Raw genomic sequence first — 14,226 nt, 5'->3', positions numbered from 1 at the left:
GCCCACAACGCCTCACCAATTCTTTCATGCCAATCTCGCTTTGACTTTGCTACTACTTTTCTCAACAAGTTGCAAAGAGTTTTATTAAAGGCTTGACCAAACCATTTGAGAGGCATTGTACATGGATGACTTGTATTGTTTGAACTTGAATTTTTCTCCCAGACTTGTCATCAGATGGTTGAAAAATTGTTTTCCATTGTCAGTTGTGATACGTTGAGGTACACCATATCTGTAGATGATTTGGGTTCTAATGAAGTCCACAACATTTTCTTTCTTCACTTCCCGTAGTGTGATGGCTTCTGCCCATTTTGAGAAGTAGTCGGTGGCGGCGAGGATATACTCGTGTCCATTTGAGGCCTTTGGAGTAAGAGGTCCCACAACATCAAGTCCCCAAGCTTCAAAGGGCCATGAAGAAACGAGAGGATGCAACGGCTCGGCGGTTGGTGTATGAAGTTTGCGTAGAACGACGGGGTTCACATTTTTTCGCAAAGTCCATACAATCTTGCACCATGGTTGGCCAGTAATACCCCATTCTCTTTACGCGATCATGAAGTTTAGGCCCAGATTGATGAGCACCACAAATGCCAGAATGAGCTTCATGCATTGCTTGATAGCTTCGTCCTTGCTTAGACACCTCAACCATTGGCCGAGAAAGAACGTCGCAGAGTGTCCCTTTATAGTGAATGAACTTTGGAGCACGTCGACGTATTTCTACCTTGTGTCTGGGATCATCGGGTAGTTTTTGGTGGTCCAAAAATCAATGATAGGTTGACGCCGATCATCTTCATCAAGCGTGTGTAGACGCATATCATGTTGGTTGTGTCTACATTTTCCTCTTCTTCAAGCGATGATACTACCCAACGATTGCAGACTGGGACTTGCATAGACTCTTCTGCCCCAGTGCCAAAGTGGTTGCAAGATTAGCAAGCGCGTCACCCAACTTATTGGCACTCCTTGGCACATGACCAACATGGATGTCCTCAAGTTGATTCAACAGTTGTAATGCCCGTTGATGGTAGGGAATCAAGTCTTCCTTTTTTACTTCATATTCACCAAGGACTTGGTTGACCACCAGACTTGAGTCGCCGTAGATGTCCATATCTCTAACACCTATTTCGATCGCCATTTGGAGGCCGAGTATGAGAGCTTGGTATTCTGCCATATTATTTGAGCACAACTGAGTGAGCGTAAAGGAGTATGGCATGAGATGATTTTGTGGAGTTACGAATACAACTCGGCTCGACTCCGTCCTTCCTTGCAAAGCACCGTCAAAGTACATTTGCCATGGAGGTAGGACGTCCACATAGAAAATTTCTTCTCCTGGGAGGTCATCTGAAATTTCCCCCTCTCCTGTAATCTTTGGATGATCAGCAAAGAAGTCGGCGATAGCTTGGCCTTTGACAACCTTTTGAGGCACGAACACCAAGTCATACTGCTTAAGTAACATTGCCCATTTCGCAAGTCTTCCGGACAAGACTGGTCCTGAGAGTATGTACTTGATTGGATCAGCTTTTGAGACCACGTGTATGGTATGCGCCTGCATGTAGTGTCTCAACCACGGATGGCGAACACCAAAGCAAGACATATCTTCTCTATGGGCAAGTAATTCAACTCGGCTCCAACCAAGGTACGACTCAAGTAATAGAGTGCTCTCTCTTTACGGTCTTCAATTTCTTGAGCACACATTGCCCCCGGTGGCGTTCTGTGCTGCGATGTAGAGGACAAGTGGCTTTCTGGAATTGGTGCCCCAAAGACTGGTGCACTGGACAAGTACTTCTTGATGCTATCAAAAGCATTTTTGCATTTTTCATCCCATTGGAATGGAGCATCCTTTTTCATGAGATGGCTGAATGGTTGGCAACGTCCTGCTAGGTTAGATATGAACCTTCGGATGTATGCCAAACGTCCTTGCAATCCGCGCAACTCTTTTAACGTCTTTGGTTCCGGCATTTCGTTGATGGCTTTAATTTTTGTTTGGTCAATTTCAATGCCTCTATGCCTGACCACAAACCCCAAGAACTTCCCAGATGTGACACCGAACGCACACTTTAGTGGATTCATCTTGAGTTGACATTTTCTAAGTCTTTCAAAGACGGTTCGAAGGTCTTTGATATGGTCTTCTCTTTTCTTTGATTTGACAACCACGTCATCAACATAACACTCTATTATTTTATGCAGCATGTCATCAAAGATCTTTTGCATTGCGCGTTGGTACGTAGCGCCAGCATTCTTCAATCAAACGGCATATTTGTGTAGCGAAGATCCCTTTTGGGGTTCGAAAACTGTTGCTTCTTGATCTTCGGGTGCCATATGTATTTGATTGTAACCAGCAGTACAATCCATGAATGAGAGGGCTTCATGACCAGTGGTTGCGTCAATCATCAACTCTGTAACTGGCAAAGGGAAGTCATCTTTTGGGCATGCATCATTAAGGTCTCTGAAGTCGACACATATGCGCAGTTGTCCATTCTTCTTTCTGACTGGGACAATGTTTGCTATCCAAGTAGAATATTTGACTTCTCGAATGAAACACGCTTCGATGAGTTTATTGACTTCCTTTTCAATTTCAGGTACAAGCTCCGGCCTGAAACGACGTTGAGGTTGCTTTTTGGGATTGGTGCCTTTCTTGATTGCTAGACGATGAACTGCAATTTTTGGGCTGAGTCCAGGCATCTCCTTATAGCTCCAAGCGAAGACATCTTTGTACTCGACCAACAACTTGTAGTACTCCTCTTCTTCTTCTTCTTCCTTAGTCAAGCACAAAGCACGACATAAATGGGCGAGGATCTTCAGTAGTTCCCAAATTGAGTTCCTTGAGTTCATCCACAGTCGATTGCCCCCCGTCTTCAAGTGTTTCAGGGGCCTCATCGGCCTCAACTTCTTCATTCTCGTCAGGTATCTCTTCTACTGTGATATGATATGACGACGTTGTAACTTCTAAATCTCCTGGCTTCTTTACATCAGAGGGACGTGAAGAGGAAGGAATAGGCTCAACATTTTTTGACTGGCCTGTGAGAACTAGTATGCGCCTCCTTGCTTTGAGTGGCTCATGCTGGATGATATCCACTACTTGCATACGCTTCATGCGAGATGGTATTGCGCTTCTCAAATCATCGCTTACTCTTACTTCTTCTTCATTTTGTGTTGCAAAAGTTGAGAGAGGACGACCCTCACCACTATTCCTCTTGAGAGCCCCTAGTCGACTGAAGACTGTTTTTGATGGACCACCCAAGCGTTCATGTATTGCGCCCTTTTTGTTTATGCGCAACGAAGGTGTTGACACTTTGACCTTACTTTCTCCTTGATTGCCAAGCCTAGCAAAGACAGAAATGTGTTTGGTTGAAGAATTTGGTCTCCCTAACCTTGTAAATATAGAAGGACGACACTTCTCTGCAGGTGGACTTATTCGATCGAAGCGAAGATGGATGCATCTTTTCCTCTCCTTCTTCATTTTCTTCGACCTCTTCTACTGTGATGTGCTGAGAAGATGCAGTAGCCCCTTTTCTACGAGCACCAATCTTCACAGGCGCAGGAGACTCATATCCGAGCCCGGCCCTGGTCACCATGAAGTTCCCATCTTGCTTGAACACTTCATGTTGCGCTTTGTTAAGACCGTACGGCTCAACTTCTATAACTTTGCCGAGAGGAGTCGGATTTGTAAAGTCATATCCAGCCTTGGCAAGTAGCTTGTAAGCATTGGAATCAAATATCCCCTTATTTTCCTCACTTGATGATTGATTTGGATGAACAGACGAAACCATTCGAGAGGAGGTCTCACAATCTTCATTTGAGATGAACTTGGTAGAGGTGTAACGACTTTGGCCACCCATTCTGCTTGAACACCGGACTTGATTTTTTATCCTTAGGCTCTATCTTTGGTGTTAGACACTCTGCAAAAGGACTCTCTCCATCTTTGCGGCGAGATTTTGGGATGTATCGTAATCGGTGGTGTAGTTTTTCGCGGCGTCTCTTGCTTCTTAGGTGACGCAACAGAGTAGCCTGTTTTGTTGACCTTGTCTACATCTTTCTTAACATAATTTTCTTTAGCAGGACTTTGACTTCATCTTCTTTGATGATGTTCTTTTCCCTTCCCTCCTTTTCTGTTGAAGAGATGGTGGTTGGCATGAACTCACTTTGGAAGTACCATTCTCTTCAAAGAATTTTGCATCAGCGAAGAAAGAGTCGACCTTAGAGAAAGGTTTGGCGTCTCCGTCTATTTTCCTTTCGCCACCACGATAATATTTCAAGCATTGATGGAGGGTTGAGGCGACAACTCCATTCTCGTGCTTCCAAGGTCGTCCCAGCAATAGTTTGAACGATGTCTTGCCATCCATGACATGGAACAACGTGTCGGAAGAAAGATCACCCATAGTAAGGTTCACACGGATCATGCCCACCGCGCGCTCCCCATTCAAGTTGAAACCATGAATCATTGTTCGACTACTGGAGAGTTCGTCCATCGTGATCCCTAATTCGTTCATGGTTGCTTTTGGCATGAGATTGACTCCTGAGCCTCCATCTATTAAGATGCGCTTGACCTTTGCCCCGGATGTACCCCGACACATAAAGTGGCTGTTGTGAGGCTTGGATCCAAGAAGTAAATCCTCATCTGAGAAACTCAAAGCTGCATTGCGGGAGACACATCCGATTGATTGCTCGGGAGGCTCGCATTTTTCCTTCATCTTGCCTGCGTACAATTCTGGCTTCTCAAGTCCTTGAATTATCAGCTTACGCTTCTCTTTAGGTAGATGAAAGATTTGTTTCCACCCCATGTTTGTAGGAAGGGCATCGAGAGCAACCACTATTTCGTTCTCTTTTTCAGAATGAGACTGTTGTGGTGATACCGCATCATCTAGGCCCCTTTCCTCATTCTTCTTTTCATCGTCGCCACCTTTAGTAGCTGAGATGGTGCACGCAGTAACCTTGTTTAAGAAGTCTTGTGGGAAGAATTCTTTTAAGGTGACGGGACTCGGTGGTTCTTGCTCAAGTACATCGATAGGCAAGACATGTGGTTTGATCACTGTTTTGGGCTTTTTCTTTCCCTTCGTCTTACGAGGTTTAGTCTTCTTTGATTGTTTTCCTCGACGGTGAACAGGTTGCGCTATCTGTCTTGTTTGTTTCTTTGACTTCTTGCGTGTAACCAAAGTCCAACCTTCATCGTCATCTTCATGCTTCTTTTCCTCATTCTTATTCTGAGGAGGTAGTTTTTCTTCCAATGACATTGGAGGTAGCGACGACAATGACCCTTGGATCTGTAATGCCACAGGCTCAAAACTTCCGAACTGCAACATATACACACATTGTCCTTGCCGTATAATTGGCTCGTCAAGTTGTTCCAGGACTACAGTAGTTTGATTTGTGGTTACTGTGTCCTCCAAGTCAAGAATGATCTTCCCTTCCTTGGAGAGCTGCATGATCTTCTCCTTGAGTGTTATACACTTTTCAATAGGATGACTCACTGACTGTGATAACGATGGTGGGATCGTTTGTCTTGTTTGCTTGCTCGGCCGCTTGGACTCGGCAATTGTATAACCTTCTTTTCTAAGAGGTCATCAAGCATTCCGGACAAGTCGAGAATCGGGAATGGGTATTTCTTAGCCTGCAACTCTTTCAATGTAGGCTTGTCTCGTTGGTAGTTGTAAGAGAATGACTCTTTCTTCTTTTCATACTTAGGCTTTGACGAGATTTTGACAGGTGCACTGCTGGTTTCGACGACCATTGTTTCCTTTGTCGACGATTTGGAGTTCTTATCAGTTTTCTTGAACTCCTTCTTTTCACTTGGCACCTTAGAAGAACTTGGTCGAGCACTACCATGTTCTTTGATTGTGATCTCCATGTCATGGGCGCGGGTAGCCAGGTCTTGGAAGCTCTTTGGCATGATCCCTTTCAGGATGTAAAGAATGTCCCATTTCATCCCGTTGACGCACATTTCAACTGCTGACGCTTCACTTAAGCGATCTTTACATTCGGACTCGGCGCACGCCACTGTTGATGTAATCGACGACAGGCTCATCTTGCCATTGAGTTGTCTTTGTCAATTCGCTCATCTTTGACGACACGTCCGGTGTCTTTGTAGAATCTGTTGAGGAATTCATCTTCCATGTGACCCCGGTTTGTCAATTGACTCGAGTCCGGATCGTGTACCGTCGAATGCGATCCCTTTGAGCGAACGAACGAACTGCTTCACCAAACGATCACCTTCTGTTCCAGCATTGTTGCATGTCTCGACGAAGTGGGCGATGTGTTGCTTTGGGTTCCCCTTCCCGTCGAACTGTTGAAATTTTGGAGGCTGATAGCCGGATGGCATGCGCAGATGTCAATCCTCTTAGTGTAAGGCTTGATGTAGCGTCCACTACTTGTCGAGCTATCATCCAAGCGACACTTGATCGTCTTGGCTATTAACTCTGCAGACTTCTGAAGTGAAGTTCTTGATCTCATTCTTTGGCTTTTCCCTATCTTCGCCAACTTCTCCATCGCTATCAACATCCCTATCGGTGTCACCATGCTCGCTCTCGGCCTTCCTGTCACGGAGTGCCACCACCTCTTTTTGGAGCTCATCAATTTTTTTGTTCTTTTCTTCATTCTCCTTCATCATCTTCTCAAGGAGTTCATTCATTTTCTGCATTCGATCCTCAAGAGTATCGCCACTTATCACCATGACTGAAGCAACGTTAGGAGTTGAGGTTTCTTTCTTCTTTGGCAACGCTTTGGGTTTGCATGGAGAAGCCTTCTTGTCAACCTTAATACTTCTAGTCTCCTCGCGTGAAGGAGAAGAGGCGGCCGGGAGCGCGGCGAGCGGCGGCTATGGAGGCGACGAGAGAACTTGCGCGGCCTAGTTGGGACGTGTGCGGAGCGTAGGCGCGGCGGCAGCATTGATGCGGCCTTCTTCGCCATTCCTCTTGTGGAGATGCTAAACCGATGCGTAGAGCGGGAGGTAGCGGCAATGGGGGTATCCTGCAGGATATCTGCGTAAGTCTTCTTGGATGGACTGGAGGAGATGCTTTGCTTAGTAGACATCTTCTTGTTTTGGTAGACTTGAATAAAAAGTAGAGAGATGAGAGGTAGAGATTTTCACGTCGGGTTCACCAAAATTTGTAATGTTGACAAATTTTGTATTGCGATAATGAAATACAAAACAAGGAAACAATTATATTTTGTTAATAAATATCAAAAGTACGTGTACAATCTCTAATGTATCCTCCGATTCTAATATCTTTGTCAGAAGGGGTACGTGTACGGGGTACACGTGAGAGGTGCGCGTGTAGACAAATTTAATTGCTCTACGCGCGATGTAAATTTGATTTCTTGAGAGGGTCGCGATGACTTGAATCTCTCTTGAAGGTTTGAACTTGTGATTGAATCTTCAACGCAGGCGGCACGATTTGATGTGCTTGTTGACTGCTTGCAATGATTTTAACAGAGAGGATTTGTAGGAATTTGTACCTTGTTCTCTGTAGCTCCTTTGCAATTATGAATTTCCAACCCTTTGAATGAATGAGAAGAGCTCTATTTATAGAGTTTCAATTCCCCTTATTGGACTTTGATGGTCACAGGCCCATTTGTGGGTTTATTAGCAACCTTGACCCAAATTTGATTCTTTCTGAGTTTAATGATCCGAATAACTCCTTGGTAATCCGAATCGACCCATATTTCATTTAATCGGGACAAAATAATTAAATTAAGTTAAAATTTGGTATTAACTCAAAATAATTAATTTATTATATTTATTCGGCACATTAATAAATTTTCTGTGCCTACACACCAACCTTGGCTAAACTCTCGTTCATATATGTATGAAACAATAAAGTTGTAATAATAATAAGACTCGAGTCTTGTATCCGAATATGGTTGTTTTCTGTTTTAATTTCATGTATGTAATGTGTATGGTCTTTCACTGTTAATTACCTCTTGGTATGTACACCGTCTTCTCCTCTAAATAAAATCACTTGCGGAAAAAAACAACAAGACTAGAACGTATTCAAAATCAGACGAGACAGTCTAAATCAGAAATCTACAACTCGGGTTTTCATCCTTGCTTTTTCAACAACCTAGATCACAATATTTTCTTACGTTCAGAAAGCAAGGACAGAAACCCGAGTTGTAGCTAGTAAATGATTCACAAGTTGAATGTTTTAGTCGAAACTTAACAAACTACCCGGTAATAGCAATCTATTTGGTAATCAAGTACGAGAACATCATACAGCTGAACTTATAAAACAGTTTGATATTACAAAAGTATTAGGATTCCAAAAAAAGGTATGTGCCATTGTAGAAAGTTGTTGCAATGTTTAATCACCAATTTTGTGACAAAACATTGCAACAACTTACACAACTCGCAATTCCAACAATCGAGACGTTTGTGTCGAGTCACTTTCTGTCCTTGAATGAAATTGAGCAAATTTTAGAGGCTTTCGGAAACTTCAGTATTTCATCCTCCCTTTCGCTGTTCCTCTGTCGGCAATGAATAATCATCTGCTCCAAAGCGTTAGCCTTCTCTAGGGAATACACGACCCTGTCGGTCTGCCCTCTCAAACAGCTGAAATTCTTGACATTGATGACCTTCAAGCATGACGAAACACAAGAAGGAACTGGCTGATCACCAAGCAAGCAGTCGTCGTCTAGTTCATCATCATCAGTCCTCCTTCCATAATTCCTCTACAAACATCCATCCAAGAACGGAAACTTAGCGAAATAATCTATACGAACTGCTGACACAGAATGATATAGACTAACCTGCATCAGTGTGAGAGACTCTAAACGAGGCGAGTTATTAAGGAAGTTCAACAGCAGACTGTTCCAGTCAGCAATGTATCGTTGTCCAAGCTTTAATCGAGTTAAATTCTTGAAAACGGGCAACGCAAAGTCACCGGTTGTAAGAGCCTACAAAAGAAGAAAGGATCAGTCAAATTCAAGCAATGCCAAAGCTAATTTTACAGTATGATTTCGCTAATTACCTGCAAGCTAAGACCGGATAAGAACAAGATCTCGCAGTTTGTGACACCTTTGATAACATCAAGCATAGGTTTGCAAAGTTCTCGTTCGTCTAATTCATTTTCGTCGTAACCAACCTCAAAATGAGCATGAACCACAGAATTTAGGTTGCTGATAACATACTGCTTTGGTAAGCTTTCGCTATACTTCAGATAAACCAAGCGCGGTAGATTAAAATGAACCGAAGAATACTCAAGTTGGTCAAGAACTTCACCTATTCCGGCATCAAGGGTCAACTTTCTAAGTAAAGAATTTCCAATCACATCCGATTATCACCAATTCCTCGAGCAATGGGCAATACGACAAAATCCTATTGAGGCTATTTTCCGGGAATTGCACTTGTTTGAAAAACAGCACTTTCAAACATGGAAATGTTACCAATTCCGGAACACGCAGGAAACAGTTGCAATCCAACTTCAGAACCTTTATATTCTGACGACAAGGCAAATCAGGAAGTTGCAGAATAAAAGGGACACCCAATTCGACGATAACTCGAGTTCAGTGATGGTTACGCAACAATAAGGCAACACAAATCCAATACTTTGTCCTGACATGTTTCCCACACTAGTTTTAAACCCGTGCAAAATTGCACGGCGCAAAATTGCACGGGTATATATTTGGGTCAGTATTAATGTTTTTGGGTGTATATTTTTTTTGCATTTCTATTGTACTTATCTAGTTGGTCTAAATCTAGGATCTACATAATTTATGTTTAAATTTGTTACAAACACGTGTTCACATACACTGGTTTATAAGGAAACAACGTAATCTACTCTTGTAAATAAAAATTGCATACATAAAAATTTTTACATCCGGATAAAAGAAATATAATCTAATATAATATACTTTAACATATGTATGTAATTCATTTGCGTTTTATATTCGATCCCGTATATAAATGTTATTCTTTCTTGAAATTATGTAATTTTATTATTATGTAATTTTGTTTTAAAAATTATGTAATTCAATTTCATTTAGTCGCATTTGTAATTCATTCTGCGTATATGTTACTCCCTCTGTTTTTTTATATATGACTTTTTCACATTTCGAGACACTTCCTTCTCTCTTCAATATCTATTAAAATATAAGACTAAATATTATGATATGTATACTCATATGAAAGAGTTTTTCGTAAGGAATTTAATGGTACTATTTTTATATTTTTTGAACAAATATATTTTTGTAAATATTAAAGTCAAAGATTTACCTCGTAAATGTAAAACGTCATATATACAAAAATGGAGGGAGTATTAATTTTATTTACACGGAATGTATAAAATTATTTCATAATAATAATTCATAGAATTTTTTCATAATATTATTTCATAGAATTTGTTGTAAGACGGAATTTATCGCATGTTTGAAAAAACGGAAATCTGAAAAAATAAATACATTGCACACTCACGGGTCCCACCATAACATGAATTCAAAAAAAAAAAACTACAGTAATGACGTGGCGCGCTGAGGATTGAGTATTGTCTTTTGTATTAATATAGATAAGATTTCAATTTGAACCTTTTAATTAGTGAACTAGTTTTGTGACCCGTAAATTTCACGGGATATTTTGTTTTTAGTGTCATGTTTTTAGTGTTTCTAGTAATTGAGACTTTATAAAATATCAAACGCGAAAGTGGTAAACAACTCTTTAAGTTTACTTATACGTGAGATTAAACCCCTTAAGTTTGATTTCGAGTAAATAACCCCTTAACTTTGCTATAAAGTGAAATCAAGCCCCTTTTATTTTTCCGGTCAAAATCTCACCGGATTTTTCAGATTCTCACCAATTTCTCATAACGGTGTACGTATTAGGTATAAATTTCTCTCAGATACGTTTACTTTTTCATTTGTGTGCTCCTGTCATCAAGTAAGGGCGGTGATGATGATCCTCAAAAACTGTCGAGTTGTTTGCCCAGTAATCTAAGATCAAATCCATGGTTTGCCAAATTGGTCTTCCCCTACAAAATTACAAATTAAATTGTTCAAGATGCAGGTGTTATTCTTAGCATCATTCAAGGATGTTGGTAGGGAAAAATATGTTGTACCGACTATTGAATGTGCGCAATTACTGGAATTCATAATTATTCTTCATTCACGCATTTTAGTCGGCATTTTGATTGTTAATATCAAGAGTATGATCATGTGTTTTTTAAGACGCTATAAATATTACGGTACATCTACATGTATAAAGTAATAAGAGTTAAATTTATACCTAATAAGTACACCGATATGAGAAATTGGTGAAAAATTGAAAAATACGGTGAGATTTTGGCCGGAAAAATAGAAGGGGTTTGATTTCACTTTAAAGCAAAGTTAAGGGGGTCGTTTACTCCAAATCAAACTTAAGGAGTTTAATCTCACGTTGAAGTAAACTTAAGGGGGTTATTTACCACTTTCGCGAAATATCAAATCACATAGTAAGATTACCTCATGAATAATTCATGATAAATCGTGTACTAAAAATACGGGTATTGACATGTTAACATAAAGATCAAAGTTGATAAATTAAAGAGTGCTATTTTTTCAAAGGTAAAATGATGAAAAAAATCAACAAATACCACACTTAGGGGGCGTTTGGTTCGGGGGCTTTAGGAAAAGGAAAGAGAATCAAATGGGACGATTCCATTTGTTGTTGTTTGTTTGACACAATCAAAGGGTAACTCATACCCTCCCTTACCCCCAAAACCATACTCACCCATACCCCTCCACCCCCCCGGTAACCCCATAACCCCCTTTCTCTTCTACTCCCTTCCACCACTGCTACCAACACCAACCGTCAACCACTTCCACCAACACCCACCGTCAACCACTTCCACCAACGCAACCACCATCGGCGACGCCGGCGGTCCCTCATTCCGGCCCACTCACCGGCGCACCACGCCACCCTTGTTTTCCATTCGGACCCACATCCCCAACCACTAAACATCACACCAACACATTCAATAACTTTCCCACCCCACCAAAACTCCCTCCCTCGCCGGTAACCTCTCTTCCCCAACACCAGATCTTGTGTTTATTAGGGTGAGGGAGGAGTTTCGTGGGTGGTGGCTTATTTTTAATTGTTTGTGAGGCTTTGGGTTTTGGTGTCCGACAAGGGATAGGGGAACAACGAGGTGGTTGTCGGTGAGAAAACGACGGTGGGCCATCGGCGACGCTACTGTTGGTGGTCTCGGTGTGGGTAGTGGTGATAGGTGGTGCGTGATGGCGGTGGCAGGTGGTGGAGTTAGTTTTAATGGTGACGATTCCCTTTCTCTTTAATATCCAACCAAACAATAAAGGATATTAGGGGTGAACCCATACCTTTCCCCTTCTTACCCTTTCTTGATTTCATTCCCTTATCCTTTCCCGTACCAAACGCCCCCTTAGTTTTTAATATATAGTTCTTTAAGCAATCCTAATATTTTACTTCTCCATATAGTCTTGTTTCTCCGATGAATCGTCCCTATAAAGAAGTAACTCAGTAATTAGTGCGAATTAACCAACAAAACAGTGGAATTTGTTTTATACAATATTATCGTTATTAACTTAAATTTCCTCTTAAATGGAGAAAGAAAAGTATGTTAACCTTTGAATAGGTCAACACCGCAAATCTTGGTAGACCCTAAATGAGAACAAAACAAATACATACGATGAAGTTGAAAAATGTGATCAAAACTTCATAGTTCATACCAATGGAACTTGCACTAATAAAGAAATAAATTAGTTAATAATCCAAAACTTTAATACATTTACCTTAATTGGAATAGAATCATAATAAGATTAGTGTACATTTAGTTCTACTAACAATAGGGATGAGAACAATTTTAGTTTATAAATTTTGCTTTCCAACAAAAATATATAAACAATTGAGGATGCGTTTATGACTTTTGAGTATCATTTTTTCATTATTATCAAATTTAATATAAGTATAAATATGAATCAAGATTCATGACTTTTGAGTTTTGACCATTATTTTTTTCATTATTATGAAATTTAATATAAACATAAATAAGGAGTAATGAGAAATGGAATGATTACCAATAATTTTTTTTTTTTTTTTTTTTTTTTTACAAAATCTACTTTATACAAGAGTGGTTTAAGATATTATCGTTTGTAATTAAATATGACATAAATTATGGTAGATAGTTTGGCTTGCCTTTTAATTAGATTTATAGATTTTTTTCATTATTATCAAATTTAATATAAGTATAAATATGAATCAAGGTTCATGACTTTTGGGTTTTTAGCATCATTTTTTTCATTATTATGAAATTTAATATAAACATAAATAAGGAGTAAGGAGAAATGATGTGTATAAGATTTGTTTGATTACTAATAATTATAATTTTTTTTTTTTACAAAATCTACTTTATACAAGAGTGGTTTAAGATATTATCGTTTGTAATTAAATATGACATATAGATTATGGTAGATAGTTTGGCTTGTCTTTTAATTAGATTTACAAATTTTTCTCAGTATTATGAAGTCTAATATAGATATAAATATGGTGTGAGGAGAAATGGACTGTGAAAGGTTTGCTTTATTATTATTATTATTATTATTATTATTATTATTATTATTATTATTATTATTATTATTATTATTATTATTATTATTATTATTATTATTATTATTATTATTATTATTATTATTATTATTATTATTATTATTATTATTATTATTATTATTATTATTATTATTATTATTATTATTATTATTATTATTACTATTATTATTATTATTATTATTATTATTATTATTATTATTATTATTATTATTATTATTATTATTATTATTATTTTACACAATCTACTTTGCATGAGAATGGTTTAAAATTATCTTCCGAAATTAAAATATGACAAGCAGAATAATAATGGTAGATAGTATCGCTTGCTTTTTAATTATCGTATGCAATTAAAGTTAAATAAATAGATAGTTTAATAACCAAATTTATGAGAGGAAAATAAAGAGTTTATATTAGTTTTTTAGTGACTGCAACAACTATTTTTTTAAATTTTTTTGGTACTTATAATCATGTGACAATTTTGGAGATAATTAACTTTTTAATACATAGTTTTGCCTTTTTATAATATTGTATAAAAATAAATAATTATGTAATTATATAGATGAATTAGTATTAACCTATGTAAAAATTCCATGTGAATTAAAATTAAATATTTTAAGCAGCCTTTTAATTATATTGTATAAATAGATTTTACCTCAGTTCGTACCTTTTGTATTTCTTCCCTATTCAAATTA

General features: G+C 38.8%; 2 protein-coding genes across 2 annotated transcripts; both read right to left on the bottom strand.

Annotated features, from left to right (window-relative positions):
• Positions 1-853: 853 nt before the first annotated feature.
• On the bottom strand, positions 854-2,673 carry LOC141655079 (uncharacterized). The gene is made up of 2 exons (XM_074462178.1): positions 2,482-2,673; positions 854-1,537 (listed from the first exon to the last, which is right to left on the bottom strand). The coding sequence occupies exons 1-2, from the start codon at positions 2,671-2,673 to the stop codon at positions 854-856; spliced, it is 876 nt and encodes a 291-aa protein (XP_074318279.1).
• A 5,694-nt stretch (positions 2,674-8,367) lies between these two features.
• On the bottom strand, positions 8,368-9,545 carry LOC141655078 (putative F-box protein At1g58310). Its single transcript, XM_074462177.1, has 5 exons — positions 9,533-9,545; positions 9,357-9,423; positions 8,955-9,231; positions 8,734-8,880; positions 8,368-8,655 (listed from the first exon to the last, which is right to left on the bottom strand). The coding sequence occupies exons 1-5, from the start codon at positions 9,543-9,545 to the stop codon at positions 8,368-8,370; spliced, it is 792 nt and encodes a 263-aa protein (XP_074318278.1).
• Positions 9,546-14,226: the final 4,681 nt, after the last annotated feature.

This window comes from Silene latifolia, chromosome 5, assembly GCF_048544455.1.
Source record: "Silene latifolia isolate original U9 population chromosome 5, ASM4854445v1, whole genome shotgun sequence".
Lineage (NCBI taxonomy): Eukaryota > Viridiplantae > Streptophyta > Magnoliopsida > Caryophyllales > Caryophyllaceae > Silene > Silene latifolia.
Note: the sequence above shows the minus strand (reverse complement) of the source record. Positions and strands in the feature narration are given on the sequence as shown.